The sequence below is a fragment of the Heloderma suspectum genome, chromosome 3, assembly GCF_057233095.1.
Source record: "Heloderma suspectum isolate Gila_16-S chromosome 3, 16-S_ref, whole genome shotgun sequence".
NCBI lineage: Eukaryota > Metazoa > Chordata > Lepidosauria > Squamata > Helodermatidae > Heloderma > Heloderma suspectum.
In genome coordinates, this window is record NC_139460.1 from 109172169 (window position 1) to 109187412 (window position 15244).

General features: G+C 41.9%; 1 protein-coding gene across 7 annotated transcripts in view; it reads right to left on the reverse strand.

Moving 5' to 3' along the window:
• Nucleotides 1–15244, reverse strand: part of REPS2 (RALBP1 associated Eps domain containing 2) — a 112486-nt gene that overhangs the window by 64373 nt on the left and 32869 nt on the right. For 5 of the 7 annotated variants that reach the window (XR_014789175.1, XR_014789176.1, XM_084844094.1 and 2 more), the window contains exons 4-6: nt 11559–11685; nt 4681–4778; nt 1682–1820 (exon numbers count right to left, since the gene is read on the reverse strand). Coding sequence is in view for 5 of the 7 variants with exons in the window: in XM_084844094.1 (XP_084700220.1) it covers nt 1682–1820; nt 4681–4778; nt 11559–11685 (364 nt within the window). In the remaining 2 variants the exon portion in view is untranslated. Of the gene's footprint in view, nt 1–1681; nt 1821–4680; nt 4779–11558; nt 11686–13160; nt 13477–15244 lie in introns of those variants that run through there. The other 2 variants (XM_084844095.1, XM_084844093.1) reach the window with 2 other exon arrangements.

Genomic DNA, 15244 nt, shown 5'->3' on the forward strand with positions numbered 1-15244 from the left:
GGTGTTGTGTGAACCCAGCCACCCTAACAAAACATGGTTTGTTAACCACAAACAACCCATGAAGAGAAACCATGGTTTGTTGCTGGGTTGTGAACTGTGGGTTGTCTGTGGTTAATAAATCATGGGTTGTTAGGGTGGCTGGGTTCACACAACACAAAAACCCATGGTTCAACAACAACCCATGGTTCAACAACAACCCACACTCAATCCATACTCAACCTTGAGTGTGGGTTGTCATTTTGTGTGAACCCAGTCATTAAGAACAAGTCATAACCTCAAGTACTTCCTTCTTGCCTTCTGTGTCTGGCTTTATAGTCAACGTCTTGTTCTGTTAAACTACAGTTTGCTATGATATCTAAACTGGGAAACAGTGGTTTGAGTACTCCCTGTTTGCAATCCTGATTTGTAGTAACCAGTTTCAGACATCATGGCAAACTGGTTTAGCAAATCAAGAAGTCTTCTATAAAGCCAGGTGCATAAGAGGAGGAAAAAGGGGGAGATCACTGGAGGTCAGGACTTATTCTCAATCTAACAAATAGCCTAGAGATGCATGTCCACTTCATTATTGTTATCTTATAAGAAGATAATCTCCCTGAGATAATATTGATATCAAGTTTACTGTGGTGAATGAAGCACTGAGTTGTCTTTTGAACCACAAGTAGATTGATCAGGCAGAATCAGAACAAAAGTAAACATTACATTATTTTTTAATCTGTGTATTAGATGAAAACATGTTATAAAGAGAGTAAAAACAAAATAGGTACTGTAACATAAAATGTATCCAGTGCTGGCTCCAGATTTTTGAGGATCCTCAATGGGCCCCCCTCCCTCCTTCTCACCACCATTGTCACCAGCTGCTATTGCTCCTCATCTTCTATCTTATCATTGCTACCACTTGCTTGCTTGACAGGCAGAGAGTCAGCCAGCAAGTAAGCACTGGCATCTACTGCTCATCCTTCTCACCACCACTGTCGTCTGGGCCAGAGCTAGAGGCAGATGAACAAGCAAGTTGCAATGATGAAGGGGAGGAGCAACTCCAGGGGATTGCCAGTGGGCCCCTGCTGCGGTCTGGGCCTTTGGCAGGTGCCCAGCCATGACTACCCTTGAGGCCAGCCCTGTATGTATCCTATAGTTTATAATTAGCATGTGCTTAAATCTCTCCCATTAAATCCCATCACTGGGATTTAAAAGTATTTAACTTTGGCTGGATCATGTCCATTGGGTGGGATCCAATGGAAGGGAAAAGACTTGCAGAATGTATTTCCCTGTCTGCTGTGTGCTCCCACAAATCTGCTCTGGAGGATTGGAGAACCCTTTGGAACAGATTTAGGGGGTGCGCAAGGGGCTGTGTGTGGGGGGAAGGACAGGAAAATTCCTGTTGTGTGAGTAGAAATCCCGTTGAACGTGCAGATTCCTACTCATGTCACATTGGATCCAAGCCAATATGTTTTGTTTCATATTTTAATTTTTTTAAAAACAAAAAACAACCCAGTAAATAATCTGTAGTATTTTTAATAGGAAACCAGGACCTATCTGTATAATAATAACACGTACAACATAACCCCCACAAACCACACACAACCCCCCCCCCTCTGGTTTGCACTTTGCCTATATGAATTTTGTTTTAAATTTTCTGGCCTTTCAGTTTAGCCTTCCTCACTATAGATTAAATAAACATTACCTGAAATGAAAGAGTTCAGATCAGGTTGTAGTGATTTGAACTGGTTGATGTAATATTCTCGTTGTTCCTCAGTTATCCTCCAGGGGTCATCTGGGTAATTACTACTGCTGTCGTGTGGCTCTCTCTCTACTGAAAAAGACTTCAAAAAAAGGGGCAAAGTATCATTTGGAAAGGTAGAGAAAAGGCTGCAATTTCTGAGTTTCAAAGGATTAGTCTTACTTTGTTCTTGCTCCATAGCTCTTTTTAAAATAAATGGAAGGGGTGAGACTGAACCTGTTGGACTTGCAATAAATGCCTTTGTTCGCAGAACTACATGAAAGATAGATAGATAGATAGATAGATAGATAGATAGATATCCATACATTGTCAAAAATGTGTGCCATGAATATTTATTGGGCCTTTTCAAAGAAGTGTTTTAGGAACTGAAGATGGGAGCAAACCCCCATACAAGATAAACAAGAGTTAAAAATCTCACCTTTACCAGGCCTCAGCCTGATGAATCTCCAAAAAAATGGACTGTCTGTATTTTGATATTATATTTAACAGAAGGTTTTGCAGGTATAATTGTCTTCAGATTGTCCTTCCACTTATTTGAAGGTTCATTATGTTTTGCTTTTTAAAGGTAGGAAAGTCAAATTTTTATATAAACTAATTCATGGCTGCATCGTTATAAAAACACTCTTAAATTAGAAACAAAATTTAAAATGATTTAATAATAAACAAATATAAATAAACAGGAATTGTAGAATGTTAAGGTGAAAACTGAGGTGGCTAAGTCACTGCCTGCAGACTTTTACCAGCTTCAGAAGCAAATGGCTAAACAGCCTTGAGATTTCCAAAAACAAGGGGGAAAAAGAACCATTCTAAGTGTAATAGGGACAAGTAGTTTGACTGGTGGGGCTCATTCTCAAAACAGGAAGAGCTGGGCCGGCCCAAGACGTTCTGCTGCCTGAGGCAAATCAGAAAATTGTGCCCACTTTTCCCTGAAAAGTGACCACATGTCAGAAACTCAAAGACACATACACAGGTAGCTCTTGAGCCAAGAAGGAGGCGGTGGAGGGAGAGGGAAGTACAGAGAAGGCAGGTGTTGGGGAGACCTTAAGAGAGGGGAAAGAAAGAAATATGATCGCTCCAAGGGGCCCCACTCACCAATCTCCAGAACAATAAAGATGACATTTAATTTTTTCAGTCTGAGCTTGTGTCTTTTCTGAAGAGGTTTGTTTTGTCTGCTGTGCTCATGCTGCTTGCTCTGAGGGGGAAATCACAGGCACTGCTGGGGCAGACTGAACAGGGCCAAGCATGCCTTCACACAGAGGGACACTTGGGAAAGTATGCGTGTGTGTGTGTAGGGGGGGGGCGGGGAGGAGATTCAGTTTGACCAGTGTTTCAATAAAGTAATAAAATAGAGGGGGTGTTTGTCGGCAGCATTTTTAAGGGACAAGAAGGTACACACACAGTGCCTCCCACTCCCTATAACTGAAGCTCCTCAGTTCTCCACCCCCTTTGAAGGAAAGCTGATCGGAGATCTTTCTAATGCTGGAAGGGTAAAGAAGGGGAAAGCCTGAGCGCTGTGATTAAAATAGGCCTGGAGTTTGGCTCGCTTCAGCTGCTGCTGCTGTCCCTACTGATGAAAAGGAAAAAACACCTTCTAGTTCCTTCTCCTCCCTACACTGGGTTACTAAAACTATTCAGAGCACTTTATTATTTTACAAGGAGTAATGTGCTCCGTTCATCCTCCTCCTCCTTGGTATTGTGATCCCTCACCCCAAAAATCGTGGATGTACTACTTTTACACAAGCATGTGCTCCCTCTTCAACACACTCCCGTCCATCTAAAGCAAGCACGTGCTGTCTTGTCTTTACAGGTGGACAAGTCTGCTTGCTCTGGGTGTGGGGAGAATGGTGTGGCAGTGGGGGCAGCAGGAGGTGGGTGCCGAGTGAGTGGGCAGGCGGAGCGAGGGAGGAGAGGAAACTGGTGATGAGTGGCGGTGGCTTGAGCGGAGGAGCAGCAGTTAGCAGAGCAGCCCCAATCCACCACTCTTTGCAGGGCACATGCCTGACATGGGCACCTCATTTTGCATAATGAATGGGCTGGCCCTCAGGAAGGAGACAGGTCAAGTCACTCAGTTACGTCGCACAGATATGTAGCATTCATTAAGATTATCTAGGCAAGCAAGCACCCCAGGGACATCCATAAAAGCAGGTTGCTACTAGATTCTCCATTAAACGCCCAGTACTGTCAATCACTACAGCAGGAGTGGGGACCCAGTTTTAGGTGGGGGGCCCTCTACAGGCCAGATGATGTCAGCAGGCATGGCCACACTCATTGACATCATTGCTCCACCCCTGGCCATTTTGCCTTTCAGCATGGAGAAAGGGGCTCTGCTTTGGGCAGCAGATGTCATGCAAATGGATTCAGCCAGCACTTGGAAGAGCAGCTTCCCCATGGAGGAATCCCCACTGTTATCTCTGATCTGAGAATGGAGATAACAGTGACAGGGCTTGGAGGAATCCAAGAAGGCTCCTCAGGCTGGCCTGCAGAGGTTTCCCTCCTATGCAATAGAATGACATGAAATCATTAGTGGAAAAGGAAGTAAATTTCCACTTTACTTTGTAGTCCATTCAAAATTCACATGAAAAACACAATCAAGTCAGCAAAGTAGGTTTGCTCTTCCTCTGACCAACACCTATGTATTCCATCGTAGGGATGTTTAACTTCACCCCTTCTCTCTCACAAATGTATTCTAGAATTCGAATGATTACTTCCCCATAGGAAAGAAATGACGCTTAGAATCTGTCCATTATATCAGAAGACTGTGGTGGTTTCCTAGTGCATGCTGTTCTAGCTGCCATGTAGATGTTTGTGTATCCATTCAAGATTGTGTCATGCACTATTGACCAAGAAAGCAAGTGTCATTTAGCAACAATGGTTCTAGGAAACATAGGGGCTTTTCTTTTAATTGTTTTACATTTTAATTGTTTTACATTTTAATTCATTACCCGAACAAGAGAGGAATGTGCTGGTACCGATTTGGATCCATAGTTTCCTGATGTTGGTCCATCTTGTTGGTGAGTAGAAAATCTAGCTTCATAGGCACCTGTGCAGGATTAAGAGGAAATAAGTCAGAACCCTTGCGAAGGTAGTCCAAAATCAAAGATAGGACATAGATCAGTATCATGCCAAAACCAAAACATACACAGCCATATCATGCCCCTTTCCCTCATCAAAGATTCATCACTTTACCAGATAAAGCTGATGCTGCCTCACATGCTGTTCTATATAGTGATCAAATATTCACCTCTCATGTTAACAGGTTAAGTTTTAATATCCACCCACTAAAAGTATAATACGAGAAGCGCTGAATTTTCTCAAAGTGTCTTACTGAAGAGAAGAAAACCAACGCTGCTGTCTTAGTGGACATGCTAACATCAAGGATAACATTAACGAACAAGGATTCATTGACGAGGAGGCAGCACAAGAATTTGATTCTAAATAGCGAAATTCAGTGTTTGCAGAGCAAAAGCACCAGCATCTGCCAAGCACATGAGAACTACCTAATGTTTTAATCCAAGATGATTGCCAAATGTATATCTCCATAGCACACTATTTGGAAGCATTTTTCACTAAAATCAGTAAAACGTCCACCCAAATAAACTTAAACTCTGAATATTCAGCTTTCTTGTGGAAGGAAAGAATGGGACTTAGGATTTAAATGCAACTGTAGTTCATTAGATTTCTTGAAATTATAACCCACTGCCCTACTCTAAGGCTTTCTTCACATGGAGCTTTTACCCTGCGATTGAGATTGCTCCTTTTGTGGGCTCTTTACGTGACGCCATGAACCTCCAGGGCATCTCCTGTGCTAAATGCCCTTTGTTCCATTTTTAAATAGATCGCAAATAATGAGCTATCAAATTAGCCCATTGTGTTCTGCTTGAGTTCCCTCTGTGAAAAGAGGAAAAGGAAAAGTGGCAAGAAGAGGAGCGAGAACAGAGATCAATGAAAGCTAACAGAAGACTCAGATACAGGGAGAGAAGGAGGGGGAAAGGGGGGGAGGAAGCACATGAAAAAGGGAGTCATCGTGATCCTACATTTAAAACAGAAGCAGAAAGCTCCGTTTTAGATGCAGGATTTTAGGCTGGTGTAGAGATGCCCTAAGAAGTATTGTTTTAAAGTACAGACTATATTTTATCGAGACTGTTATATTCCTCATTGGCAATTTACTGACTTATAATTATTAAACCCCAAACGATTTTCAGAATTGTACAATATTACCAAAAATGTCTACCTGCTCAGAAATAGAACTAAAGCTTAGAACGGAAAGCATTATTTATTTCAGCATGCTCTTAGTTGAGAAGACTTTGCCTTCTCTGAAGCCAGACATAACACTCAAAACTTAAGAGGAAGTTAGTTTCAAATAAAGATACAGCTGAAGAATAAACTATGACAGGATACCCAAAATGCTTTTATGTCAACTTTTAAAGTATACATTCAGAGTTTCAACTACTAAGATATATGAGAATGCTGTGTTCTTCTTAACAGCAGTAGAATGTATGCACATTATAACCCAAGGACACAATCAAGCTAAAATTCAGCACAACCCCACTGAAATTAGTCAGACAAAACTGTTTAACAGCGTAGTCCTATGCGCCTCTACTCAGAAGTGAGTCACCCTGAGTTCAGCAAGTCTAGTGTCCATAGGATTGCAGCCTGGGAGAGATTTCCTGATAACACAAAAATAATTAATTGGGTTCAGTAATTTGAGGATATAAAATAAATGAACAAAACTCTAAAAATCATAGAATCTTTTAAAATGCATCTTAAAATATATATTTACTTATTTTTAAATTATACTGCCATTCATCGGGGTGGTTTATAATGTAAATGTCTTTATCATGTGATGTCAGGGATCCACATAAAAAATTATGAAAACTTGGTGAAAGGTGCTTATCAGACTTCAAGTGCAATCCTATATTCTCACAGGTTATAGTGCAGTTCATCCCCTGAGTGGAGAGGTCCACCCTTGGAGGAGAAGATCTGTTCTCCGATCCCCACCCCAGCCACTGTGGAAACTTCCCAGAGTGGTGGTGGTGGGGAAGAGGCATGTTGGGGGGTTGCTGGGTGGCGAGGGAAAGTACTGCCTCCTAGCTCCACACCTGGAGGAAGGTGAAAGTTACATAGTGTAATTTAATGGGAGGAAAATAATTAATTAAAAACGCCCCCATGATGGGGGAAAATAACAACCCCAGCTCCATCCTCACTTTTGCCCTGCTGGCAAGAGACTGGCAGGGTATAGTATACATCAGAGGTTATGATATCAAGGTGTTCTGCCACTGAGCACAGAACTGATCTCTTACAGTAAGGATTATGTACAGACCATAACTTTCAAAGTCAGAGGGAACATAGGAAGCAGCCTTATTCTGACTCAGGCAACCACAATCTAGCTTGGTATTCTCTTCACTGATTGGTAGTGGTTCTCCAGGAGTCTTTCCTAGCCTTGCTTAAAGATGCTGGAACTTGGGACCTTCTACCTGCTAAACATGTGCTCTATTACTGCCTACAGTACACATATTGCACTCTTTTCTGACCTGCTGTAAACTCTGGTCAAACTAGATTTGCAGGTTTCTATAGTGTTTCAAGCAAGTTTTGCAAAAAGCCACAATCAGCTCCCAGCATGACCCTTAATGTTACAATTCCACAGCTGTCACTTGTGATGAGTAACACACCTCCTCCTAAGCTTTTCATTGTATCTAGCAATTTATATTTATTTATTTATTTAAAATGCAATCTCCCACCCTTTGGTTCGAAAAACGACCAGGGTGTTTTAAAGTACAAAAAATGTTTAAACACTGACTAACTTCTTAAAATACAACAACATTAAGACATAACAGAGGCAATGAAACAGCCACACAGTTAGACTAAAAGCCCTCAGGAAATAAAATAAAGTTTTATCCAGTCAACCATCAAAAGGTTCTGCACAATGGAGGAAGTGTGGGTTTCTATCTTCTTCCTTTTTATTTTTAGATGGCTATCATACGTCTAAATTATTTTTAGGCAGTGGATATGGCATTTTTAAAAATGTATACAGTTGCCTCTTACTAGGTCAGACCATTGGTCTATGTAGCCTAATATTGTATACTCTGAGTGGTATCAGCTCTCCAAGGCCTCAGGTAGAGGCTTTTGCAGTCCTACTGTCTAAAATCCAATAAAATCCATTAAATCGGAGGTACTAGGGACTGAACTTGGAGAATTAAGGAAGCACAGCAAGTGCTTTAATGATTTGTGTCCCCTTTTGTCAGATATTAGAACATCAAATACTGTATAGTTCATAAGCATGCATTAGTACTGTTACTGTTATTTTCATAATTCATTATTTTTTCAGTTGTCAACTTAAACTATTATACACAATTAAAAATATTTGGGGGTTGGACTCGATGGTCTTGTAGGCCCCTTCCAACTCTAGTATTCTATGATTCTATGATATAAGTAAGGTACACAAACAAAAATTATATATTCAGGAATTAAAAGAGTATTGTGGAAAAATAAATCCCTACCCAGCATTACTCTTTATGTCCTACTACACTAATGCCTAATTTGCTTTGGTGCAAACACATTTCAGTGACAGTGAAAAAGGAAGGAAGTTTGTGAAATTAGTAGCAACTGTGGTCAGAGAAGAGAGGAGATGATGATCTCTAATGCTGTGTGCTTACATATCCAACATTCAATGGCACAATTCTCTGGAATGCATCTGCCCTCAGAAGTTTCCTTTGCCTGATTTTGGGGGACCCGCCTTCTCCCTCAATCCCCTGCACCACAACCTACCCTATTCAGCAGGGTCCACCTCTATGTAGCATACTGAGATTTGGCAAGTGGGTTGTGAGCGGGTTAATTAATTAATTAATTAAATTTCTTAATCGCCCATCTGGCAGGTCACCCAGCCACTCTGGGTAATGTACAACAGTACAATTTAAAACAGTAAAATTATACATTAAAACATTATTTTAAAATACCCTAACCCTCCCCAAATGCCTGCCTGAATAACCAAGTTTTCAGTGCATGGCGGAAGCTCATTAAAGAGGGGGCATGGCGGAGTTCCCTAGGGAGGGAGTTCCACACAGTGGGGGCCACCACAGAGAAGGCCCTCTCCCTCGTCCTCACCAGCCTGGCCGATGGGACAGAGAGAAGGCCATCCAAGGCTGATCTTGTTGAGTGGCCTGTCTGGTGTTGCTGGAGGCGCTCCTTGAGAAAGGCTGGGCCGGAACCATATAGGGTTTTAAAGGTCAAAACCAACACCTTGAATTCGGCCCAGAAAACAAGTGGTAACCAGCGCAACTCCTTCAGCACTGGAATGATGTGATCACACCGGCGGCTGCCTTTAATCACGCAAGCTGCTGCGTTCTGCACCAGCTGCAGCTTCCGAACCATCTTCAAGGGTAACCCCATGTAGAGCGCATTACAGTAGCCTAGATGAGAGGCTGTATCTTAGATCTGTTTTTATCTCCATGGATATTTTTTGATTTTTATAATACTATTTTTGATATTTAGCCTAGGCTATCTTGTATTGCCTTTCTACAAGAGGCTTTTATTGTGCCCTTGTGATTGCTCACTCATGGTAGTTTGCGGGTCCTTTACATGACGTTGTCATCCTCCAGGGCCTCTCCCACTCTTTGCAACCATTTCTCTGGCTTTTTTTTAGATCCATGAAAGTGTGGTATTATTTAGAAATGGCAGAATGAGGCTCTCATGTATTCATGGAATTCTGCTGTACCACAGCACCATTTAGTGGTTGTGTAACGAAACATATAAAAAGGTAGAGAAAGAAAAACCCTAAAAAATGTGTAAAGGAGCCAATCTTAATCCAGGAGCAGCAGCCTTGGTAAAGCTGCAGGTTAAAAGCCTCATGTAGAAAAGCCCATATTTTGTTTGCGGCTGCTCTTCATTTTAATGGTATTTTACTTATTTTTTGTTTTGTTTTTCATTTCTGTACATTGCCCTGAGAGCTTTGGCTATGTGGTGAAGCACACACTGAATAAATACATATATACATACATTTCAGAGTGTTGGAAAGTCTGTTGTGGGGAGGAGCATGTGGGGAAGTCCTCTTCAAGCAGTCTCACTGCTTGCACATAAATCTGGATCCAACCCAATATATCAGGTAAGAATCCTGCATACACTACTCTTTGGTAAAGATCTTCAGGGCACTCAATGGCAGTAGTATAGCAAAACTATATGAACACATGGGGGAACATTCTTTAAAGTTTCTTCTGAAGCCACTGATAAGGCTAAAAAAGCACATTATGTAAAATGTATCTGCAGTAAAAGTGGATGCAGCATCAAGAAATTGCTCATTGCAGATACAAGATGTTTCTTGTACATGTGCACACAACTTTTGATGGATCACAGCAAATGTCCTCATTCTTTTGATTCTAATTCAAATATTATAGCAACGTATGGCTGTGAGAGCTGGACTGTAAGGAAGGCTGAGTGCCGAAGAACTGATGCTTTCGAATTGTGGTGCTGGAGAAGACTCTTACGAGTCCCCTGGACTGCAAGGAGGTCAAATCAGTCAATCCTAAAGGAAATCAACTCTGACTGCTCATTGGAAGGACAGATACTGAAGCTGAAGCTCAAATATTTTGGCCACCTAATGCGAAGAGAAGACTCCCTGGAAAAGACCCTGATGCTGGGAAAGATTGAAGGCAAAAGGAGAAGGGAACGGCAGAGGATGAGATGGTTAGATAGCATCACCGATGCAATGAACATGAACTTGAGCACACTCCGGGAGAGAGTGGAGGACAGGAAGGCCTGGCGTGCTACGGTCCATGGGGTCACGAAGAGTCAGACATGACTTAACGACTGAACAACAACAACATTAAGTTAGGGGGGTTAAATATCTTGTTTTACTCAGTGGCAAATGTGGGTAAGTTCTGCACTGTACATAGTGATGGTAGAAAAGGGGTGTGCCAGGGGAAAGCTATCAGCTGCATGTCACTCTAGTTAAAAATGGCTGTGATGCTGCTGTCAGACAACAGTGAAGCTGGTGTCTTCAGCTTCAGCATTGCCTCCAATCTGCAGAGGAAGAAGACTGGGTTTGAAAGGTTATATCAAAGTTTATGCATAGAACCTAAGCTACAGGTACAGTATATGAGATTGTACAACATTTTTGCTGATAATATAGTGCAGACATTCAGGCAGGAAACTTAGATTACCATTTCCCATGCTTTTTGGAGAAAGAATTAATTTACCCGAACCTTAACTCTTCTCTTAAACTTGAAGGGCTTTTTTGGACCATATTATTTGTTTCTTAATCTTGGTGTTTTGCTTTTACATTGTTGTAGGGCTCTCTCACTGCCATAGTGATCAGCTGTTTTTTAAACTGAACAACAAGAAGTGAAAGCAAAGCTCAGGTTGCATGCACAGTTTTTATTTTATTTTTAAACACTCTCATAAAATATACTGTTTGAATTCCAGCCAATGATAACAGAAAAAGATAGGAATGCCACTCCATCCAAAGGAATATGAACAGACCCTTTATGAGAAGTTCACAAGAAAAAACTCATCTAACTAGATTGACTGGGTATAGGGCACATTCAAAATATCTGGACAGTTAGCAATTTAGATAACAGATTGCACCTTTTATATAACATTCAAACAGCATGGTGCATAATGTGCACTTGAATACGAATGTAGATTTGTTAGCAGATGCTTGTAACTATTTAAAGTAATTTTCAGGAAGAGGAAGACAAGACTGAATAATGAGAAAGCACAACATTTGAGACAGTTTCTAAAAAAAGGACATAATTAATCCAGGAAATTGTTAGGCTGATTCCTTAACTGCTTTTGTGATTAGATTACTCCAAAGCAGACCTCATCTTACCTCCATGCTGCTGCTCAAGCCCGCTTCTCAATATACCATACCCATAACTCAAGGGAATCCTCTGGTAGCTTGATGGAGAAGCTGGGGGTGAGCCAATGGGAGACATGGGGGGAGACTTTGCTTCTGGCTTCAAGATAAAAGTAACAAAAAATGTAACAGGACTAGGGAACTCGGGCTGGTCCATAATAATAGTGATTTCATCTAAAGCACAGTAGAAAAACAGATCTGAAACAAATTTGCCTGCATAAATTCGCCTCTGCAAATTTTGATATTGAATACTTGCTGAACATTCGACATTTCATGTCAGTATTCATTAATACATGATTTCGGTATCTGATTTCTGACAGCCAACCTACAATAGTATGACAGTATCTGACTAAATTTGACAGTTCACATGAAACTGTATTTAGTATCTAAGGGCGCAATCCTATGGAGATAGACTTCAGTGTCCAAACTTGGAGGCTGATGCCTATCCAATGCAGGGTTGGCGGAGCACAGTGGGATCTTCTCCTCTGTGTTCTGGCTGCTGTGCATTTTTGGGCACACACGATTTTGGCTGTCTAGCTGGGGCATGTCATCGAGGGGGAGGCTGCGTGAGGATTCTGCAGTCTCCTCCCCAACCCCTGGGAAGGCCCCCTTTTCACCCTCTTCACACTCCATGTCCAAGTGCAGAGACCAGTGAGAACCACGCCGCCCATGAGGGGGCAGGGGAGGGGGTGGGGAGCCCGATTTCTGGGAATTGAGCTTGGAGCCCTGGCTTTGAGCTCAGTTTTCAGAAACGGAAAAATCCTATGGCCATCTAGACACTATCTTGTGGCCACAGGATTGCTCTCTAACAGTATTTGATAACTGACAGTTAATTTAATTTCCTATTTGGACAGTGTCTAGCCCAGCCTTCCCCAACCAGGTGCTCTCCAGATGTTTAGATCTTCAACTCCCATCAGTCTCAGCCAGCATGGCCAATACTAAGGAATGCTCGAAGTTGCAGTCCAAAACTTCTGGAGGGCACCAGGTTGAGAGCTATAGATAGATAAATATATTACCATCATAGATCGGCGCATTACATGTACATTACTAACACACAGCATACATAATTGTACAGAAAATTAAAAAGACTAACATGGCCTTGGAATATTAGCCTGGTGGAATAATACTATTTTACTAAAAGTTTGCGGAAAGCACTAGCAGCTGCACAAAACCTCACCACCTTATCTGAGAATCCTGATAAGAAGAACAGAAAGATAATCTGCCTGGCATTTTTTGTAAAATAGGTGTAATAAAAGCACAATGAATTTCTTGATAAAAAGAACAATATAATAAAACAATATGATAAAACATGCCCAACAGTTTCCACTTCCCCTCCATCACAAGGGCATGTACGATCATGGTACAGAAACTTCTGATATCTTCCCTCTAAAAGCATAGATGGTAAAACACTAAATCAGGCTATTGTAAAGCCTTTTCTAAATTTGGAGACTGTTAAATTGGTCAGATAATTTGCAGGCGCAAGTACCTTACACTCAGAGAAGTGCTATTTAGTGACAGAACTTAAATATTTATGTAGTTCTGTATGCCATATTCATTGTTTAATAGATAGCTTACTTTAAAATATCCAAGGGCTATTAAACTGCCAGTTGTAAACCCATAAGTCAGTAATTTCTCTGTCAACAACCTTCTCCAGGTTGACTGAAAAGCATCTTCTAGGGTCAATGAGGCCAATCTTAAGGGAAAAAGACAAGTTTGAGCCAAAAGGTTATCAAACAAATCCATGCATGGGCCTCTGCAGAAATTAGGATGGCCTCCAGGCGCAAGGCCACATTGGAAACACAACATGGGACTGCAAAGAGGTTTAGAACTTCAACTCCCATCAGCCCCAGCCACCATAGCCAATGGTCAGGAATGCTGGGAGTTGTAGTTCAAAACTTCTGGAGGGAACCAGGTTGAGAAAGGCTGGTCTAAACACTCAGATTTCACATTGAAAACCTCAACATTTAAATTTTGTAAAAGAAAATTCAGCTCTACTTGAAATCAACACATTTCATCTTCTCATAGATTCAGTTCATAGTCCATGCAAACACACGGATGACCATTGGAGAAACCAGTGTGTATGGAAGGAGTTCAAGATGGCAAGCTTTTCATGTGACTAGGTCCCACATAGCTTAATCTATTTAAAATCACACCAGGACAAACTATGAAAACAAAGGGTTGTGCTGGTGTTCGTAAATTAACCAAATCATGAGAGGAGCTGCTTCACAGAAATAGCTTCTCATGTTCCAAGTGGCCTTCCACACAGCTGGTTAAACAGATATATTGGACCTAGAAAAAAAATGTTCTCAGTGTTAATGTTCCATAGAATAAATGGTTTTCCATTCAATTGCTGGGCAATTTGACCTCTGCCTCAACTAATAACAAATCTAGGCCATTAAAAACTATTCCAAATACAGTTCACAATGAGGCAGTAATCAATTATTCCAAATGCATACTGAGAGTTTAAATATTAAATGTGCAATCCCTTGAGTTGCATCCTTGTTATATGGAAGCCTTTGAACTCGGAGGCTTCTGTGTATCCAATGCTCTGACAGGCTGCTGCCGGCAGGGCAGGACGAGTAACAGAGGAGATTTTCACTTCTCCACGCTCCTGCTGTTTCATTTTTCCTCTGAGACCATCTAAAGGAGGTGCGCTGGTGGGGGTGGAGCTGGGGCTGGAGAGGCCATAGGATTCTTTGTAATCTGGCCTCTCCTATCCCTACCCACCAGAATGCGCCCCTTTACAACTGTGACTTTGGAAAGCAGCCGGCATGGTTCATTACACAGCAGCTGTGAGGGGTTAGGGGAGGGTGCAATGGAGGGGTTGGGGGAGGGTACAGGTTCCAGAGTCCCCCTTCTGAGGTTGTAGCAATGTCTATGGCCACGGAGGAGGGACTCCAAAGAATCCAATAGTCACTGGGACGCTCTCTTGTGTCCTTAGAATTGCTCTCTAGATGTCATAAAATAAATTAAAAATACTAATCCAGAGTTTACTTATTGCTGTTGTTGTTCAGTCATTAAGTCGCGTCCGACTCTTCGTGACCCCATGGACCATAGCATGCCAGGCCTTCCTGTCCTCCGCTCTCTCCCAGAGTGTGCTCAAGTTCATATTCATTGCATCGGTGATGCTATCTAGCCATCTCATCCTCTGCCATCCCCTTCTCCTTTTGCCTTCAATCTTTCCCAGCATCAGGGTCTTTTCCACGGAGTTTTCTTTTCGCATTAGGTGGCCAAAATATTTGAGCTTCAGCATCTGTCCTTCCAATGAGCAGTCAGGGTTGATTTCCTTTAGGATGGACTGATTTGACCTCCTTGCAGTCCAGGGGACTCGTAAGAGTCTTCTCCAGCACCACAGTTCGAAAGCATCAATTCTTCGGCGCTCAGCCTTCCTTATAGTCCAGCTCTCACAGCCATACATTACTACTGGGAAAACCATAGCTTTGATTAGACGGACCTTTGTAGGCAAGGTAATGTCTCTGCTTCTTAATATGCTGTCTAGGTTTGCCATAGCTTTCCTCCCAAGGAGCAAGCGTCTTTTAATTTCATGGCTACAGTCACTGTCTGCGGTGATCTTGGAGCCCAAGAAAATAAAATCTATCACTGCTTCCATTTCTTCCCCTTCTATATGCCAGGAAGTGATGGGGCCAGATGCCATGATC